Raw genomic sequence first — 19,703 nt, forward strand, 5'->3', positions numbered from 1 at the left:
CCAGTGTCTGTCTCCTGCAGTCTGTGTCACAGATTATTGCACAAGCTCACCGCTGTGACGCTTTTGCACAGACCTCATGGCTTTTCAGGAACACCTGTAGAATAAGTGCCTAATGATTGTGGCACAAAGGTATGAGGCTTTAAATTTTGACGCATAATGGCAAATTGCCCTCCAGAGCTCTGGACACGTCCACATCCCACAGCAGGCCAGCAACGCTGAGCTGCCCCCTCCCTGCCTAACCTGAGTCCACAGCAGCAACAGTTTTCATCCTTTCCCACTTAACATGCGAAAAATGATCCCACGTGGTCATACATTTGTTTTCTCTCGTTTCGAGCGGAGTTGAACACATGTTCATGTTTAAGAACCTTTTGTGTTTCTCTGTCAGTTGTCTCTCTGCATCCTTTAGTTCATTTTCTTTTATGTTGTCGGCATTTATTAGCAACTGCGGGAACTCTTTGGATATCGATTAGCTCTTTCTCTGTGATATGCATGACAGATACATTTTCCATACTGTTTTTTGCCTTTGTTAATGATGTATTATCCCATGCAATTTTTAAGAATTTATGTAATTAAATTTACCAGTCCTTTTTTTTATGTCTAAACTCAGAATAGCCTTTCCTATTCTGAGATTATTTTGTCTCCTTTCCTATCAATTATTGAGAGAGCTGTATTAATGTCCCCAACTATGACTTTACCTTTCTCTATTTCTCCTTTTAGTCCTGTCAGTTTTTGATTTCTGTGTTTTAAGCTATGTTATCGGATGTATACACGTTTAGAATTGTTACAGCTTCCTGGCGGGTTGACCTTTTCAGCTTTCTGGAATGTCTGTTTTTATCCCAAATAATGCTTCTTGCTTTAAAATCTAGTTTATCTGGTACTAATAAGCCACTCCAACTGTTTTTATTTAGTGTTTCCATGATATAGCCTTTTCCAGCTTTTTACTTCCAACCTTTCTGGGCCCTTATATTTGGGATCTAGCTCTTTTAAGTGGCACAGGGGTTTCCCATCTTTTTTTAATCCAGACTAACAATCTTTATTTGTAAATTGGAATATTTAATACTTAATAGTTAATTTAATTATTGATGATTGGGTTTATATCTACTATCTGATTATGTTTTCTATTTGTCCCAACACGTCCTTTTTAAAAATTACTTTGTGACTACTTTAGATTAATCAAGTGTTTTTATTATTCAGTTTCCCTTTTCTACTTGTTATTGGTTACACATGGTTTCTACTCTTCTTTCGGTGGTCACCCCAGAGATTAGAGCACGCCTTCTTGGGTTATTCAGGCAGACTTAGTACTTTTACCTCTTCCAAAGCCACGCTAAGACCTCAGAACACTTTAACTCCTTTTTTCCTTCTCACCTTTTCTTGTTAATGTTGTCATGCATTTGATTGATACTTACGGTCTAGACCTCACAAGAAACTGTAAGGGAATCTATATCATCCTAATATTGTGACTGTAAATGTAGGTCAATTTTCACCTCTATTTGTCCTCTTCTTTTTCCTTTCAGAGTCTCCTCGTTTCTCCCTGCATTTCTGTCACTCAGTCATCCTGCCTGAAAAGCCCCCTTCAATATTTCCTTCACAGTGGGTCCTCTGGTGTTGAGTGGGCCCAGTTCTCGTTTGTCTGGTGATGTTCTGTTCCGCCTTCATCTCTGAACAGTACTTTCGCTGGGCTAGAATTCCAGGTTTGCAGTTCTTTTCTCTCAGCCCCTTAACGATGCCACGCCAAGGCCTTCTTGCTTTCCTCTTTTGGGATATCTACTATAAGTCTTATTGCTGCAAGTTTGAGGTTGATGTTTCTTTCTCCTCTGCTTGTTTTCAACAATTTGTCTTTGTCTTTGGTTTTCATGAGTTTCATTATGATGTCTACGTGGGTTTCTTTAGTGTTTATTCTCTTAAGGTTTATGCCATTACTTGAATATGAAGTTTGACTCTTAGTTTTGGAAAACTCTTTACCATTCTCTCTTCAAATATTCCCCCATTCTCTCTTTCCTCCCAGATGGGACTCCAACAATAAGAAAAATATGCAGTTCCTTCCCCATGGTCTACCACATATTCAATTACCTTCCCTCCTTGTTACTCTCCAGCTTCTTCCTAGATGCTCACAGCTTCCAGTTCACTAATCCCGTCTCTGCCGTCCATTCTGTTATTAAACCCATCTATCGGGTCATAAATACCATTGTCATATTTTTTCAGTTCTAGAATTTCTACTCATTTCTTTTTTATGTATTTCAGTTTTTTGATAAAACTCTCCATCATTACATCTATTTTCTTGGGCATATTCATCACAATTATTTTAAAAATCCATGTCTGATAACTCCAGCACTGTGTCGTCTCTGGGTCTGTTTCTATTGTCTATCTGTCTCTTGGCTGTATTTCTTGGCATGACTGTAATTCTTGATTGCATGTTTGACGTTGTGTATGAAAAATTCTAGCAGCTCTGAATGAGCCTTTCCTCTCTGGAGAGTTTCACCTCACCCTCTGGCAGGCGGCCTGCTGAGAGGCAGGGCACTTTATTGACATGAAGCTGGGAGTTGAGGTCTCTGTAGGGTCTGTTTTTCCCCACTCCTAGGATTTAGCTCTCCAGAGACCCCAACTGAGAGCCACTCCTCCTTGGCTGGTCTTAACTCCAGGTTTTGACTCCTCGGTAATGAGGCTGCAAAAACTGTGCTTGGCTTTTTAGTGGCTTTCTGTTTGCCTTCTTAGCATCTTCCCTGCAGAGCATGAAAATCTGGCAAATGCCTTGAGGGTTCAACCTCCTCTTCTAGAGCTCTTCTTGGTGCCTCCCATCTGTCTAGGATCTTGTCCCCATGAGTCCTTGCTGCCTCTGCAGTCACAAATTCCCATGTAATTTACTCCAGCCCCATGAAATTTCTAGAAGCTCTGCTGGCTTCTATACGTTTCAGTTGCAGCCTTTTGCCATCCCCCCATTGAAGATTCATCAGTTGCTCTTAAGGGAAAAGCCATTTGGAGATGCTGGCTCACCTCTCTGAAGCTTTCTCATCTCCAGAATGTGTGCCCCTCAATTCTTAGTTTTAACGGCAGCCTTCAAAAAGCTTTCAACAGATGTTTTTGTATTTTATGCAGGTTTTCAAGTTATTCTCAGCAAGCGTATATGTCTGGCACAAGCTACCTAGTCATAGACGGAAGCAGAAATATCTTCTCCCTCTCTTTCTCTCTTTAATGCCTGTCCAGTCTCCGTGATGAGTTCCTATACCCCCAAGGGGCCAGGAGCTGAGCACAGGAGGCCAGGCTCAAATCTATCTTATTTTTGTGTCTCTAAATATAAATTCAATTGAATTCCTAGAACCCTTTTCTTGCCTTTCATAAATATCCCAGGGGTTGAGAGACCTGGGCTGATAATCAGTGTTGGAAACAAAACGGCTGGGAAGGGTGAAAATTCGAGGCCCTAGGCTTAGCAGGAGCATCGCACTCTGCCAGAAAGGCCCCCAGAGCCCTCCCACCTGGGTCAGGCCCCACCCCTCTGGGCCCAGTGCATGCTGTGCCGTGCCCGGTCATCACTGCATCACAGGGTACCACGAGCCCAGCTCTCCTGGGCTGGCAGGGATGCAGAGGGCAGGGCTGCGACCTGTTCATCTTCACATCCTCCAGCCTGGTACTGTTTCCAGCTCACGGGAAGATTTGCCACATAGGGAATAAATCCATGCTTGGGAATAAAAGGACCAGAGAGGATTTGAAACATATTTAGCAGAGAGAACCAAAATGATGTGGCGGCTACTTGGATATTATCTGCAGAAGGAAGGGAGAGGCCTGGGTGACCTTTCAGGTCTCTGGCTGGGGTGACACAAGAAATTGTTCGGTTAACAATCAGAAAAACCAACAGGAAACACAACAGCGATCCCTGGCATTTGTACGAAGCTTTGCTGCGTGGCTGTGCCTTCTGCGGGGAGATGGACAGGCAGCTCTGGCTTACACTCGTGGCTGTGCGGTGTGCGGTGAATGCAAATGGAGATGGCAAGGCTGTGGACAGCCGCAGGATCTGGGGCCTCGCTGAGCTGTCGGGCAGAAGGCAGGGTGTGCGCTGCCCACCAGGGAAATGGGAAGTGCCATGGCCCGACTGTCACACCTTTTCCTCTTTGCCACCTGCACCCTCAGGGGAGCTCCCTGTACCAGAGAGAGTGCAGGGGAGACACTGTGGGAAGTGTCCTGGCCTCAGCGCCTCTTCGACCTGGGCTTCTCCAGCCTGCCACTCAGGAAGCCGTGGCACCCTGACAAGCAGAGTGCCCAGGTGTGCACTGGACCCATCCCAGGTGTGCAGTGGACCCATCCCAGGTGTGCACTGGACCCATCCCAGGTGTGCACTAGACCCATCCCAGGTATCGGCAAAGGGCCGTCAGGACGGGGAGAGACGGAACTCTCCTGCCACCAATGCAGACCCAGGACACACTATGTGTAGACAACACACACCCTTTCTACATCAACGCTGTGCTCTGGACCAAAGGTCGCTGAGGAAGTGTCAACAGACCCCAAATACACTAGGAGTTTCTAGCTGAGCAACATCTCCCAGGACTGAAAACAAACGGGCCCTAATGAGAGTTCTCAGGGTTCCAAACAGCAACAAGGAAGGGCGGGCGTGGGGGCCGCCCGCTGGGACAACACACCCCAACATGTATATAAGCCCAAAGCACCCCAGGCAGCTCACACACTCTCAACCCCCTCTCCCGCACACACACACACACACACACACGCTTGACCCTCCTCCAGCCCCACCGCCCCACCATGGCCGCCTCCACCCTGTCCGTCTGCTCCAGCGACCTCAGCTATGGCAGCCGGGTCTGCCAGCCCGGTTCCTGGGACTCCTGCCCCGACTCCTCCTGGCTGGTGGACGACGGCCCAGAGAGCTGCTGCGAGCCCCCCTGCTGTGCCCCCAGCTGCTGCGCCCCGGCCCCCTGCCTGAGCCTCGTCTGCACCCCTGCCAGCTATGTGTGCAGCCCCTGCCAGTCAGCCTGCACCAGCTCCTGCACGCCCTCGTCCTGCCAGCAGTCTAGCTGCCAGCTGTCCTACTGCACCTCTTCCCCCTGCCAGCAGGCCTGCTGCGTGCCCGTCTGCTGCACACCTGTCTCCTGCACCCCCGTGTGCTGTGTGCCCGTCTGCTCTGGGGCCTCCCCCTGCTCAGACTCCTCATGCTGCCAGCAGTCTAGCTGCCAGCGCTCCTGCTGCACCTCCTCCCCTTGCCAGCAAGCCTGCTGTGAGCCCGTCTCCTGCACCCCTGTCTGCTGCACCCCTGTCTGCTGCAAGCCCGTGTGCTGTGTGCCTGTCTGCTCTGAGGCCTCCCCCTGCTCAGGCCCCTCATGCTGCCAGCAGTCTAGCTGCCAGCCCTCCTGCTGCACCTCCTCCTCCTGCCAGCAGGCCTGCTGCGTGCCCGTCTCCTGCACACCCGTCTGCTCCAAGGCCACCCCCTGCCCAGCCCCCTCGTGCTGCCAGCCCAGCCCCTGCCCCCCGTCCTGCTGCAAACCCTCCTCCTGCGTGTCCCTGCTCTGCCGCCCCGTGTGCAGGCCCGCCTGCTGCGTGCCCGTCCCCTCCTGCTGCGGCCCCACCTCCTGCCAGCCCAGCTGCTGCCGCCCGGCCTCCTGCGTGTCCCTGCTCTGCCGCCCCACGTGCCGACCCTCCTCCTGCGTGTCCCTGCTCTGTCGTCCCACGTGCTCCCGCGTGGCCTGCTGCATCCCTGCCCCGGCCCAGAAGTCCTGCTGCTGAGTGATTAAAGCCACCCCAAAGCTTGAGAGCTCACTGCCATCTGCAGCCCCTGGATTCTTTACCAAGAGCCAAAACAGCTGTCAAGCCCCCTTCGTGGGCCCCTGCAGTGGGCATTTGTGGCCACCTGGCCACACATGTGCAGTCGTCCTCCACAGAATAGCTCACCCATTTCTTCAAGGACTGACTTTCCCCAAATCAACGTGCCCTGCCCCCAGCCTGGGTTGGCAGAGACCCAGCGAGGCCCCGGACTCCCCCAGGCCTTTGAAGGTCCCGTGGAGTGGAGCAGAGAAGATGAACCACTTGGAGTGGGTTTCCCATCGCTGCCACTGGATCCCGGTGTGGCCCTGGCTCCTCCACTGGTTCCTGAGCTGGTTTCTTTACCTGCCCCTCGTTCTGTGAGCTGCCAGTCCCTTCCAATAAACTCCCTTCCTGATGAATTTAACCACAATTCATTCCTGTTGTTTATAACCAAGACCCCTGCCTGACGCTCCCCCACGTAAGGTGGTCCTGGGTAGCTCTCCGGGGCCACTATGCTCCTACCCCTTCAAATGCCCCCATCACTCTGGCTACATGTATATCCAAGAGATGGACACACTTTCAAGGACACAAAAGGTGAATAATCTGACAGCGATGCCTGCTCTCAGGGAGGGGGGCCACCTTTCAGGGGTGACTTCCCTGAACCCAGACTGCCTGCAGTGCCCCCACTCCAGAAGGATGAACCCACGGGCCCTGTGCAGGAAGGAGCTAGCACAGCAGACGGGGATGGCCACCTTTGACCCTGCTCACAAGGCTGGCCCTTGGCTGGCATCTGGGAACGCGCATTTGTGCAGGGTCCCCACCACTGAGTGAGAAGAGTGCCTCACTGGGCCTAAACCATTAGTACAAACATCACGACTTGTGCTGACACCTGCTCTGCCCCCAGGAGGCTGGATTTTGGTACATGCCAGGCAGAGGCGGCCACAGGACCAGCCTCCATAAAAACCTCAGGCGCTGGTCTCTGATGAGCTCCCTGGTAGACGACACCTCACATGTGTTATCATGGCTCCTTGCTGGGGAGTTAAGCGCGTCCTGCATGACTCCATGGCAGGGGTTCTGGAAGGGTGCGCCTGGTGTCCCCGACCTCCCACCAAGGGTCTTCTCTCTGCACTGAGCCAGCTCTGCATGCTGAGTCCTAGGAGTTCTAGCAAATCATCAAACCTGGGGATGCAGAGGTTGGGTCTTGGGACCCCCTACACCCTGGGGATGGCTCCCCTGGAGAAGATCTCACATGCGTGCACGAGAGACTCACACAGAGCATCTCATGGCATTGTTTGAAAAATCTAAATAGAACAATAATCTAAATGCCCTTCAAGAGGAGAATGGACAGTTAAACCATAGTGCACACACCCAGAGGAAGAGTACACAGCAGTTAAAATGACTGAGCCGGGAAACACATCGATCTGGGTGAATCGCAAACACATAACATTAAGTAAAAGGAAAAAATCATGCCACAGATCGATACAAACAGAATAATACGTATTTAAGGGTCAAAAACACAAAGCAATACTTTGTCTCCATGGCTGTAACACCTCTATAAAAACTACAAAGGCATATGCGGGACTGACGGACACCAGCCTCAGAACAGTGCCCCCGAGGCAGAGGGCAGGGATGCAACAGGAGGGTGCGCATCTGTAGTGCTCTGTAAATACGGCAAATGTAAATATGGTAAAACGTCAAGATTTGTTTACACTGATTCGTAGATACATGGGCGCTTATTATATTATTTTCTATACTATCTGAAATATTTTATAATAAAAAACTATCTGGGCAGGTAACAAGAAGTGGCATAGACCACATTCTTGAGCCACATGCGATGAGACAAACTTATAACTATAAAAAGGAAGTCTCCTTTGGAAAATTTAAAGGTGCTCTTTCAGATTGAACAGAAAAGGGAAACCCAACGGCAAACTCAGGAGATGAAGGGAGGAGGTCCTGCGTGGGAGGAGGTGAGTGCTTGGGAGATCCGTGTTCAGCGAATAGACTAAATCCTTAAAGACAAACAGCAGAAACTAAGCAAGATTGAGAATAAATAAGACTTCGCTTCAGAATTCAGAAAACTTCCAAAAGAAAGTAAAAGAAATAACTTAATGAAATTAGTGAATTAAAATCAAAGAAATAGTAGATACAATCAATCAAATGAAACATTTGTTTTTTAAAAGGTCTATACAAGAATTAAAATAATGGCAAATCTCCAAGAGGTAGAAAAAATATTAAATACGGAAACAGGCACACAACTGAAGATGGAGAAAATTTTAAATTATGAGAAAAATATATATCTATAATTCAATGCAATTGAGACTGTTAGATGAAGAGGATAATTTTCTAGGAAAATGTCCTCACTGGAATCAATGCAAGACGAGGGATAAAACTTGGATAGGTCAGCGATCCCAGAAGAACGTGAAAAGAAAAGGGAGTATTTTCTGTCACAATAAGTACCAGATCCAGATATCGCTACAAAGAGAGACAGATAGAACAATGGCACCCAAAGGAGCCCAGTAATGACCCCACCTGCATTGTCACTTGATTCACCATCAGGGGGCCCCTGAGAATCAGAGGGTAGCAATGGTGTTGGGCAATTGGATATCTGCATGGAACAAAATAAACTTTGACTTCTACCTCACACTGAACACAAAAATTAATTGGAGGTGGACCATAGAATTAAATGTGAAAGGTAAAATAGTGAAGATCTAGAATAATACAGAGGAGGACGTCTTCACGATGCTGTGGTGGGCAACAACTTTGGAAATACGACATAGGAAACACTAATCATTAAAGAAAAGAATCAATAAATTGGACTTTGTTAAAATTAAGAACATCGATTCATTAAAAGACACCATGACTATGACCATGCACCAATAAGAACGACTCAAATTAAAAAGACTAACAACACCCAGGGTCAACAAGGATGTGATGGGGCTGGAACTCTCATACATTTGCTGGCAGGAATGTAAAATGGTACAATTGCTTCGAAAACAGTTTGGCGGTCTCTTAAACGTAAACCACACACCTATCACGTGACCCAACCATTCTGCTCCTGGCTATTTCCCCAAAAGAAGTGAAAACACAGGGCTTGGGTTCGAAAACACACGAAGAATTGTTCACAATGTTCAGAGAAGCTTTTCTCATACTAGCCATGCATGTTATCCATTCAACAGCTGAATGGATAAACAAGTGTTATATCCACGCAGTGGAATTCAGCTCACAAAAAGGAACCCCCCACTGACACCTGCAACCACACATATACTGACATATCTCAATGTGCTGAGGGGAAGAAACCACACCAGAAAAGTCCATACTACATAATTTGATTTATATGAAACTCTAGAAAGACAAATCTGATGTAGATAGGGAGGAGAGCTGTAGTTTCCTGGGACCAGGGTCAGGAGGGGCTGGGACTGACCGTGAAAGAACACACGGGAAACTTTTGGGACGATGGAAAAATTCTCTATGTTTCTTGTGGTAGTGGCCACACAGGTGTACACACTTCCCAAAACTCAGCAAATGGAAACCTTAAATGGGTACATTTTAAAATATGTAAATCATACCTCAAAAAAGCTCACTTTTTAAAAAGGACCCCATCGAGAGGAAGCAAAACAGGACCCCAGACTTGGATGAGTAATTTGCAATGCACATATCTGGGGGCAACCTGAGCCAACCCGCAGGAGCTCTCGAGAGCTGACTGTGACCTCTCCCCGGCTCGGTGTTCAGTGACGTCACCTTGGTAGCTATGGTGAAAGTGTTTACACCATGAAAACTGGCAAACACAACAAATCAGGGCTGGTTTGTTTTTGTTTTACAGGCAGCCAGTTATTAAACATTTACCAGCACATCACTACACATATATACAACAAATAACTCATATTCAAAATATATAATAAATTTCTACAAATCAATAAGATACAAAAATCTCAATTAAAAGTAAAAGCAAATGACATGAACAGAAACCTCACAAGAAAAGATATCCAGATGTTGAATGAGTAGCTTTACTCATCAGGGAATGCAAATTAATACAATGATATGGTATCACTATGTGCTTTCCAAAATGGATAAAATTTTAAAAGACTGAGAACACCTCATTTTATAAAGGACATAGAGTGGTTGGAATTCATAAAGTTGACTAGTAGGAATATAAGCTTCTTTAGAAAGTTGTTGGGCAAGATATGCTAAACTAAATGTATGGCTAAGATATGACCCAGCAATTCCACTGTTGGATGTACACTGAAAAGAAATTAGTAAATATATTCACCAAAAACAAAATGTACAAGAATTTTTATAGCAGCATTAATATTAACCAAAATCTGGAAATAATCTAAATCTGTGTCATTGGGAAAGAGACTGGACAAATAATGTGTGGTATGCTTTGATGCAATGATGTACAGTACAGCAAAAAAGAATGAACTATGATGCATGTAGCAACATGGGTGCTTATCACAGACATTTTGTTGAGCAAATGGAGCCATCAACAAAAGAGTAGTTGGAATAGGCAGAACTAATCAACAGAGAGAGAAGGAAGAATAGCCACGACTCCTGGAGCAGTGGGGGGGGGGGGTGCTGGGTTAACTGAGAAACAGCACGAGAGAACATTTAGAATTCTGGAAATGTTCTATTTCTCCAACTAAATATTCTAAGGGGAAACTTTTCCAATCCAGGAGACTATACCCAGCTAAACTATCAACTTGGTATAGGGCACAATAAAGGCATTTTCAGTTATGCTAAAATTTATCTCCTATGCATCCATTTTCAGAAAGCTACTGGAGAATGTACTCCACCAAAATAAGGGCATAAACCCAGAAAGAAAACAACACGGCATTCAGGAAATAAGAGATCCATGATAGGAGAGAGATGGAGGGAAATCCAAAGATAATAGTGAAGGGAGATCCCTGGATGACACCTGTGCCTCAGGCTGAGGGAATGACCAACAAAGGCTGGACCATAAATAAAGAGGGCTCTAGGAGAATGTTTCTAAAAATAAATGAAGCTGACAGATTACCTGATATGTTTGAACATCTTGAGCAGAGCTTGGGGATGAATTAGTCAGAGAGCTTGGGGATAATCTAATGATAGCTACACAGAAAAATAAGCAAACAAACAAAAGAAGCAATTGTTAACTCTAAGAAAAACACAAGCAAAGACAAAACATGTACAAGTAAGGAAATTAACTCTGGTTCCACTACGCAGACTATGAACAACACTCACTCGGTTAAAAGAGTACAGACTTTGAACACTGATATAACCAAATATTGGGGTAGGAAGGAGGAACTTCTCATGGGGCTGGTGGAAAACAAGAGAAAGCGCTTTCTTCCACAACAGGAAATTAGATCACACCTGAAACTGAAAACTCAAGAAATAACAGAATATACACGATTTGGTAATTGTGCGATACATAGGAGAACTAAGAACAGCATCTGAGATGGACATTGGGAGTCGTGTGCACAGAGGAGAGCCGTGGACACCCCACCAGGTTTGCAGACAGAGCAGGCGAGATGGGGCACCCCTTCAGGTCAAGACACCCGTTGTTCAGTGGAAGAGGGTCAGGAACACGGGTGCAGCATCTGCAGGTACAAAACATCCTGGGACTAGAATTCATCCCAAAGATACACAAGCAAAGAGATGGAAAGAGGAGCCAAGGTTTTACAGACACACCCAAGTCAGGAGCCATTCGCCAACAGAAACGCTGCATCTCAGCACTTGTTTTCAGGACACAAACGCACCTCCAGTGATCAGCCCACCAGACACACTCAGAAGTCTTGGGGACTAGATTACGAACACCTCTCAGCAAATAACACACTCTGAGCAACAACAAGGAAAGGGAAGGCTTGTCGAGATCAGGTGAGGCCCTGCACCCCAGGGAGGGAGATAAAAGCACCAATGCCCAGAGCACTTCACTCACTCCCCACTACTCACCCTCCACCCGCTCACCTCCCAGCACAGAAGCCCAACATGGCCGACACCTGCTGCTCCAGGACTTGCGTTATTGCCGCCTCCACTCTGTCCGTCTGCTCCAGCGACCTGAACTGTGGCAGCCGGGTCTGCTCACCCAGTGCTTGCCCCGGCTCCTCCTGGCTGGTGGACAATGGCCAGGAGAGCTGCTGCGAGCCCCCGTGCTGTACCTCCAGCTGCTGCGAGCCCCCATGCTGCTGCGTGCCTGTCTCCTGCACCCCCGTCTGCTGCAAGCCCGTGTGCTGTGTCTCTGTCTGCTCTGGGGCCTCCCCCTGCTCAGACTCCTCATGCTGCCAGCAGTCTAGCTGCCAGCCCTCCTGCTGTGCCTCCTCCCCCTGCCAGCAGGCCTGCTGCATTCCTGTCTCCTGCACACCCGTCTGCTACAAGCCAGTGTGCTGTGTGCCCATCTGCTCTGGGGCCTCCCCCTACTCAGACACCTCGTGCTGCCAGCAGTCTAGCTGCCAGCCCTCCCTCTGCGCCTCCTCCCCCTGCCAGCAGGCCTGCTGCGTGCCCGTCTGCCACACACTCATTTGCTCCAAGGCCACCCTCTGCCCAGCCCCCTCGTGCTGCCAGCCCAGCCCCTGCCCCCCGTCCTGCTGCAAACCCTCCTCCTGCGTGTCCCTCATCTGCCGCCCCGTGGGCAGGCCCGCCTGCTGTGTGCCGGTCCCCTCCTGCTGCAGCCCTGCCTCCTGCCAGCCCAGCTGCTGCCGCCCGGCCTCCTGCGTGTCCTTGCTCTGTCGCCCCGCGTGCTCCCACATGGCCCGCTGCGGCACCACCCCAGCCCAGAAAACCTGCTGCTGACCGGGCACATCCCCTGGGCTAGCCAGGCTCCAGGGATCCTCCTCCCCTCCAGCCCCTGGAGGCCCCTGATCTCCCAGCCTCCTTGGCCCACCCCACCCAGGTGTCTCTCAGCACAGAGGAAAGACCAGCCCCGCCTGCCCCAGTCCAGCCCAGGTGTGGGGCCTAAAATGCTCATGGAGCTCCTCTCCTGACCTTGATCCGTGGGCACCCTGGCCACTCTACACTGTGCTTCTTTGCTCCAAGCCACATCCCTCCTCTGGTCAGGGCTGGGCCCTTCCTGACCCTGGTCGTGCACCGAGCAATGTCCCTCTTAACCTCTGAGCACCAATAAAAACTCTGCTCCCCTCACTGGCCCTTTGTGCTGACTGTGCACACACCTGGGGTGAGAGGGGGCCGTAGTGAGGCCTGGGTTCCTCAGACTCTCTCTATAGCACCAACTCGGGGTGCCTGGGGGTTCTATCACGTGACACCTGGAGTCTCATGTCTACCTCATGGCATCATTCTGCTGTCTGGCCATTGTCCCAGGTCCTGTGGGGTTCTAGAAGCTCTGCTCTTGGGCAGGTCCAATGGGCACCACCTGGGCTCTGACCAGAGGCCCCTCAACTCACTGTGGGTAGAAGCAGCTCCTTCCTGGGGGACATCCTGGACCGCAGTTGAGCTGAGAGATGGGGACGAGGAAGACTTTGGCAGTCCCTGGCCCAGCGCCCACACAGCGCTCTCCGATGGCTGGGCATCCTGGGCTCCCACACACAGACAGAGGCCCTGGGTTGCCCCGTACTCCAGGACTGTGCCAGCTGCTGGGATGCAGCGGACAGAGAACAAGATGCAGCCTGACTTCCGCCTGCTGGGCTAGGTTGATGGAGAGCAGGTGGGAAAGGGGAGATCTCGAGCGGGGATGGTGGAGAAAGCCCAGGACAGTGATAGAAGGTATCCAGAACATGGGCCAAGCTGTAGCTAGGTGCAGTTTCACACACAACTGAGTGCGTCTGAGAATAGACTCCGAGAACTGGAACTGTAGGGCAAAGGGCACAGACACTGGTGATGTGAACATCTGTGTGGCACACAAGAGGCTCTGGATTTTTATTTCTTAATAACAGCATAGACTTGCAACATAGGGGCTCACATTTTTCTATCTTTGCCAATTTGACGAGGAAAAATATCTCATGGTGGTTTCTTTTGCCCAGGAGCATAGCATCCCAAATCATGGACAGAGCATTACTGATTTATGCAGAACCAAGTAGATGGGCATTTCAAGTTTCTCTAGTTTTGATTATGACAAACACCACTGTGAGGGTCCTCACCATATACTTGTGTACACAAGTGTACGTTTTCACGGTGCCTCAATTCCTAGAGTTGGGATTTCCAGGTCGGAGTGTTTGCTGATTTTAAATTCTGGGAGATACTGACAGATGCCCTCAAAAGGAGTTTTCAAAATAGTGCCTGCTCAGGGCTAATCTTTCTTAAGCAAAAAAAGAGGAGAATTGGCAATGGATGTTAACTCAGGGAGAATCTTCCTCAGCAAACAAAAAGAAAAAAAATTGTGCCTGCTAAGAGTGATGTGTGAAAAGATAAGGAATAGGGAACTCTAAGGGCCCACCCCCCATAGAAACACTGAGAAACTAGCAACGCCATCAGAATCAACTTTATCTGAACTCTGGAAAATGATCAAAGGTTTACAACAACCAAGGGAATGCTTCATGAAGAAAAAAGGCCATTGAAGCAGAAGGAAGAGCTTTGTGCCATTATGGTGACCTTACCCCTTTCCTGTCCCCAGCAGCCTGGGTCCCAGTGAGGTCCTGGTGCTGGAGGGAGCAGTGTGGACCCTGTTCTGAAAGAAGTGTGGCTGTCTGTTTAACCTCCCTGGTGGCTTCTTCAAGGACCCACATAAAGGGCTTGCCTTTACTTCTCCTAACTCAGAACTCTCCAAAGGTGGGGAAGCAGCTATGTGGAGAATGTTTGTCAAATGGGTCAGTCACTGTGCCTGGGAAAGGCACAAGTTACAGCAAACAGAAGACACCCCAAAAAGTCTAGGATGAAAGGCAGGCAAATGAGATGATTTGAGGAATAGGGCTTTCAAAACTTCCACAGATTCCTAGAAGTCTAAGGGTCCCCATAGATACACACGAGGGGGTACACACTCAGAAAGAACCTGAGAAGGCCCTCGGTGCTCACCTCTGGCTGTGTTTCCAGGTCTGAGCAAGCAGGAAATAAAGGTGAAGGCAGAGTTGTAAACTGCACAGCTGAGGGTGGAAGGTGGGCCCCAACACACAAACAGAGCCCAGCTACAAGGACTGGGGAAGATATATTCTGGCCCAAGGTGTTTAAGAAACTCTCTGTTGAATCACCATCTGCCACTAAGCTAATGGAACAGTGACCACACATGACAAAGAGTGCAGTCATCATAAAGAGAGTTCAGAAAAGTCACTACGCAAAAACACAACTACAAACCACAAACAGTCAGCAACAGCAAGCTCTAGAGGGAGGAAAATCTGATAGCCAAGGTTATCACATTATAGTATTCAAAATATCAAGTTTTCAACAAAAATTATGAGGCACACAAAGAAGAAAGAAAGTATAGCCTATTCACAGGGAAAAAAGCAATTAATAGAAAATTATCCCTGAAGAAGCCAGACATTGAACTTATTAGACAAAGCCTATAAATCAACTCTCTTAATATACTCTAGGAGTTCAAGGAAACTGTGAACAAAGAACTAAGAGAAACTAAGAGACTGATGTCTCACCAAAGAGAGATTATCAATAAAAAGAAATATCGGGGCTGGCCCCATGGCCGAGCGGTTAAGTTCATGCACTGCACTTCGGCTGCCCAGGGTTTCGTCGGTTTGGATCCTGGGCATGGACCTAGCACTGCTCATCAGGCCATGCTGAGGTGGCGTTCCACATAGCAGAACTAGAAGGACCTGTAACTAGAATACACAACTATGTCCTGGGGGCGCTTTGGGGAGAAGAGGAAGAACAACAAAAAAAGAAAGATTGGCAACAGATGTTAGCTCAGGTGCCAATCTTAAAAAAAGAAAAGAAACTCATGTTTAAAAAAAAAGGAGAGAGAGAAATATCAAAAGGAACCAAATAGAAATTCTGGAGTTGAAGCACACAATAACTGAAAGGAAAACTCCACTAGAGGGGCTCAGTAGCACATTTGAGCAGGCAGGAGAAAGAATTAGTGAACTTGAAGTTAGGTCGCCTGATACACTCCAGTCTGAGGAGTGGTTGGAAAAAAAAGAGGGAGGATAAATGAACAGAGCATAAGAGACCTGTGGGACCACATCAAGCATACCAACATACACGGAAGAGGAGTCCCAGAAAAAGGAGAGAGAGAAGAGAGCTGAAAATTTCACATCCAAATATCTCAATGAACTCCAAGTAGAATAAACTCAAAGAAATTCACACTGAGACACATTCAATCAAATTATCCAAACGTGAAGACAGAGAGAGAATCTTAAATGCCGCAGAAGAGAAGATTAACAGCCGATATCTCATCAGAAACCATGAGGTTGCAAGGCAGTGGGATGACATGTTTAAAATGCTGGGAGAAAAAACTGTCAAGCAAGAAGTTTATATCCAGCAAAAGTACCCTTCAAAAATGAAGGAGAAATTAAGACATTTCCAGGGAAATATGAGTTGAAAGAGTTCATTGCAGTAGACCTGCCCAATGAGGAATGATCATTCAGGCGGATATAAAAGGGCACTAAGGAGCAACCTGAAGCCACATGAAAACACCACCAGTCAAGGTGTCGGCTTTGGTAGTGTGTATGTTTGCACGGATTTTCCCATTACATCTAGGTTATCTATCTTTTTGGTGTACAGTTGTTCAAAATACTCTCAAATAATTCTTAATTTGAACAGTGATGTGCCCATTTTTATTTCTGAGTTTAGTAATTTTTGAGCCCGCTCTCTTAGTCTTGCTCTTTTCAAAGAACCAACTTTTGGTTTCCTTGATTCTATTGTTTTTCCAATCGCTATTTCATTAACCTATGCTCTAATCTTTATTTCCTCCCTCCTGCTAGCTTTGGGTTTAGTCTGCTCTTCTTCTCTAGTTCCTTAACATATAAAGTTAGGTTATTCATTTGAAATCTTTCTTCTTTTTTAATGCAAGTGTTGACAGCTATACATTTCCTTCAGAGCACTGAATTTGCTGTGCCCCATAAGTATTGGTTTGCTGTGTTTTCATTTTCATTCATCTGAAACGATTTTCTAATTTCCTTTGAGATTTCTTCTTTGATCCATTGGTTGTTTAAGGACATGTTGTTGAATTTCCATATATTTGCAAATTTTCCAGTTTTCCTTGTTAATGATTTCTAGTTTCCTTTCATTGTAGTCAGAGAAGATACTTTGTGTGATTTCAATCTTTTAAAATTTATTGAGATTTATTTTGTGGCCTAACATGTGGTCTAATCTGGAGAATATCCCATGTGCACTTGAGACAATGTGTATTTTGCTGTTGTTGAGTTGAACGTTGTGTGTATGTCCAGCTGGTTTATAGTGTTCTTCAAGTCCTCCATTTCATTATTCATCTAAACGTAGCTGTTCTTTTGTTTCATTTTTTATTAGTGGAAATGATTTATTGAAGTTCCCAACTATTATCGTAGAACTACGACTGTCTATTTCTTTCTTCAATTCTGCCTATTTTTCCTTCATATACTTTGGAGATCACTTGATAGGTGCATATATGTTTAAAATTATCATATCTTCTTGATATATTGACCCTTTCATCAATATTTAATGTCCTTATTTGTCTCTTACAATTTTTTGCCTCAAAGTCTGTTTCATCTGATGTTATTATAGTCATCTAGCTCTCTTTTGGTTACTATATCCATGAAATACCTTTTCCCATCCTTTTACTTTCTATCTATTTGTATATTTTGATCTAAAGTGAGTGAACTGACTCAAGAATAAATACAAAAACTGACCAGACTTAAAACAAGTAACAAGATGACATCAGTCATCAAAAACCTCCCCAAAAAGAAAAGCCCAGGACCAGATGGCTTCAATGACGAATTCTACTAAACATTTAGAGAACAATTAACACCAATCTTCTCAAACTCTTCCAAAAAACTGAAGATGAGGAACATTTTCTAACTCATGCTATGAAGTCAGCATTCCCCTGATATCAATGTCAGACAAGGTAAACAAATGAAAAACTATAGACCAATGCTCCTTATAGATAAAGATTTTAAAAATCCTCAACAAAATACAATCAAACGAAATGCAGCAGCATAGCAAAAGGATTTTCCACCACAACCAAGTGGGATGTCTCCCAAGAAGGCAAGTGAGATTCAATACATGAAAACTAATCAGTATAATGCACCACAGTAATAGAACGAAGAGGGGAAGTCATGTGATCACCTCAATTGATGCAGAAAAAAGCCAACACTCATTCATGATAAAAACACTCAATAAACTTTAAATAGAGGGAACTTCCTCAACATATTAGAGGGCATCATGAAAAACCCACAGCTAACGTCATGCTCAATGGTGAGAGACTGAAAGCTCTCCCCCTAAGGTCAGGAACAAGACAAAGGTGACCACTTTCATCACTTGTATTCAACATTGTACTGGAAGTTCTAGACAGAGCAGCTGGGCAAGAAAAAGAAATAAAAGACATCCAACTTAACAAGGAAGAAATAAACTTAGTACAAAGCTACAGTAATCGAAGCAGTGGCACTGGCATAAGGATACACATACAGATCAATGGAATTAAACTGAGAGTCCAGAAACAAACCCATGCATCTACGGTCAACTGATTTTTAACAAGAGAGTCAAGACCATTCAATGGGGAAAGAATAGTCTCTTCAACAAATGGTTCTGGGACAACTGGATCTCCACATGCAAAAGAATGAAGCTGAACCTTATCTCACGCCATATACAAGAATTAACTCAAAATGGATCAAGTACCTAAAAACAAGAGCCAAAGCTATAAAACTCTTGAAGAAGCCTGCATGCCCTTAGACTTGGCAATGGTTTATTCTATATGACACCAAAAGCACAAGAAACAAAAGAAACTACAGATAAACTGGACTTCATCAAAATTATCAAAGTGTATCAAAGGACACTATCAAGAGAGTAAAAAGACAGCTCATAGAATGGGAGAAAATATGTGCAAATCATAATTCTGTAAGGGTTTTGTATTCAGAATACATAAAGAACTCCTACAATCAACACGAAAAGACAAACAAGCCAATTAAAAATGGATGAAGCACTTTGATAGACATTTCTCCAAAGAAGATAAGCAAATGGCCAACACGCACATGAAAGGAAGCCCACTGTCATTGGTCATTGGGGAAATGCAAATCAAAGGCACAATGAGACACCACGTCACACCCAATAGGGTGGTTAGAATTTAAAAAATAAATAAATAAATAACAAATGTCAGCAAGCACGTGGAGAAATAGAAACCCTGATACACTGCTGCTAGGAATGTAAAATGGTGCCACTGCTGTGGAAAACAATCTGGCAGGTCCTCACAAGTTAAACACGGAGTTACCAATTGAGCCAGCAATTCAGCTCCTAGGTAGATACCCCAAGAGAATCAAACAGAAGTGTTCAAGCAAAAACTTGAACAAAAACTGTCATAGCAGCATTATTTACATTAGCCAGAAGGTGGAAATAACCCAAATGTCCATCAACTGCTGATTGGATGAATAAAATGTGGTACATGAATACGGTGGAATAGTATTCAGCCGTAAAAAGGAATGAAGCACTGATACACGCTACAATGTATCTGGAAATATGGAAAACATCATGCTAAGTGAAAACAGTCCGAGACAAAGGCCACATATTGTATGATTCCTTTCATATGAAATATGCAGAATAGGCAAATCCATAGAGACAGAAACCAGGGCAGTGATTGACAGGAGCTGGAGAGGGGCTACTTAACAGCATAGGATTTCCTTTTGGAGTGATGAGAATGTTCTGGAACTAGGTAGTGCTCATGGTTGCACAATATTGTGACTGTACTAAATGCCACTAAATTGTACAATTTAAAATGGATAAAAAGGCAAATTTTATATTAAGTGTTATCACAATTTTAAAAAATCATGGCTACTAAAGGATCCTAAGAGTGAGGCCCCCATGCCCAATCGCCCTAAGATCCTAAATCTTGGGTGATTGTACAGGTGGGACATTTATGTTGTAATCTGAGAAATTTAATTGTTAATGAGATCAACTAGCATTTCATACGCTTC

At 46.0% G+C, this 19,703-nt stretch overlaps 4 protein-coding genes across 5 annotated transcripts in view; 3 read left to right on the plus strand and 1 right to left on the minus strand.

Moving 5' to 3' along the window:
• The window catches only part of TSPEAR (thrombospondin type laminin G domain and EAR repeats), a 178,884-nt gene that overhangs the window by 76,341 nt on the left and 82,840 nt on the right, over window positions 1-19,703 (minus strand). The window lies entirely within an intron of this gene.
• LOC103543904 (keratin-associated protein 10-12-like) overlaps window positions 1-19,703 on the plus strand; it is a 32,495-nt gene that overhangs the window by 10,867 nt on the left and 1,925 nt on the right. The window lies entirely within an intron of this gene.
• On the plus strand, window positions 4,674-6,163 carry LOC139079869 (keratin-associated protein 10-12-like). The gene has a single exon (XM_070597460.1). It carries the CDS (start codon window positions 4,747-4,749, stop codon window positions 5,719-5,721), a length of 975 nt encoding a protein of 324 aa, XP_070453561.1. The 5' UTR covers window positions 4,674-4,746; the 3' UTR covers window positions 5,722-6,163.
• LOC103544728 (keratin-associated protein 10-8-like) lies at window positions 11,631-12,849 on the plus strand. Its single transcript, XM_070597836.1, has one exon. The coding sequence runs from the start codon at window positions 11,701-11,703 to the stop codon at window positions 12,499-12,501; it is 801 nt and encodes a 266-aa protein (XP_070453937.1). The 5' UTR covers window positions 11,631-11,700; the 3' UTR covers window positions 12,502-12,849.

This window comes from Equus przewalskii, chromosome 27 (assembly GCF_037783145.1).
Source record: "Equus przewalskii isolate Varuska chromosome 27, EquPr2, whole genome shotgun sequence".
Classification (NCBI taxonomy): Eukaryota; Metazoa; Chordata; class Mammalia; order Perissodactyla; family Equidae; genus Equus; species Equus przewalskii.

What these genes read in the sequence shown, in the direction of transcription:
- LOC139079869 (XM_070597460.1), top strand. Translation starts at nt 4,747, where the DNA reads ATGGCCGCCTCCACCCTGTCCGTCTGCTCCAGCGACCTCAGCTATGGC.
- LOC103544728 (XM_070597836.1), top strand. Translation starts at nt 11,701, where the DNA reads ATGGCCGACACCTGCTGCTCCAGGACTTGCGTTATTGCCGCCTCCACT.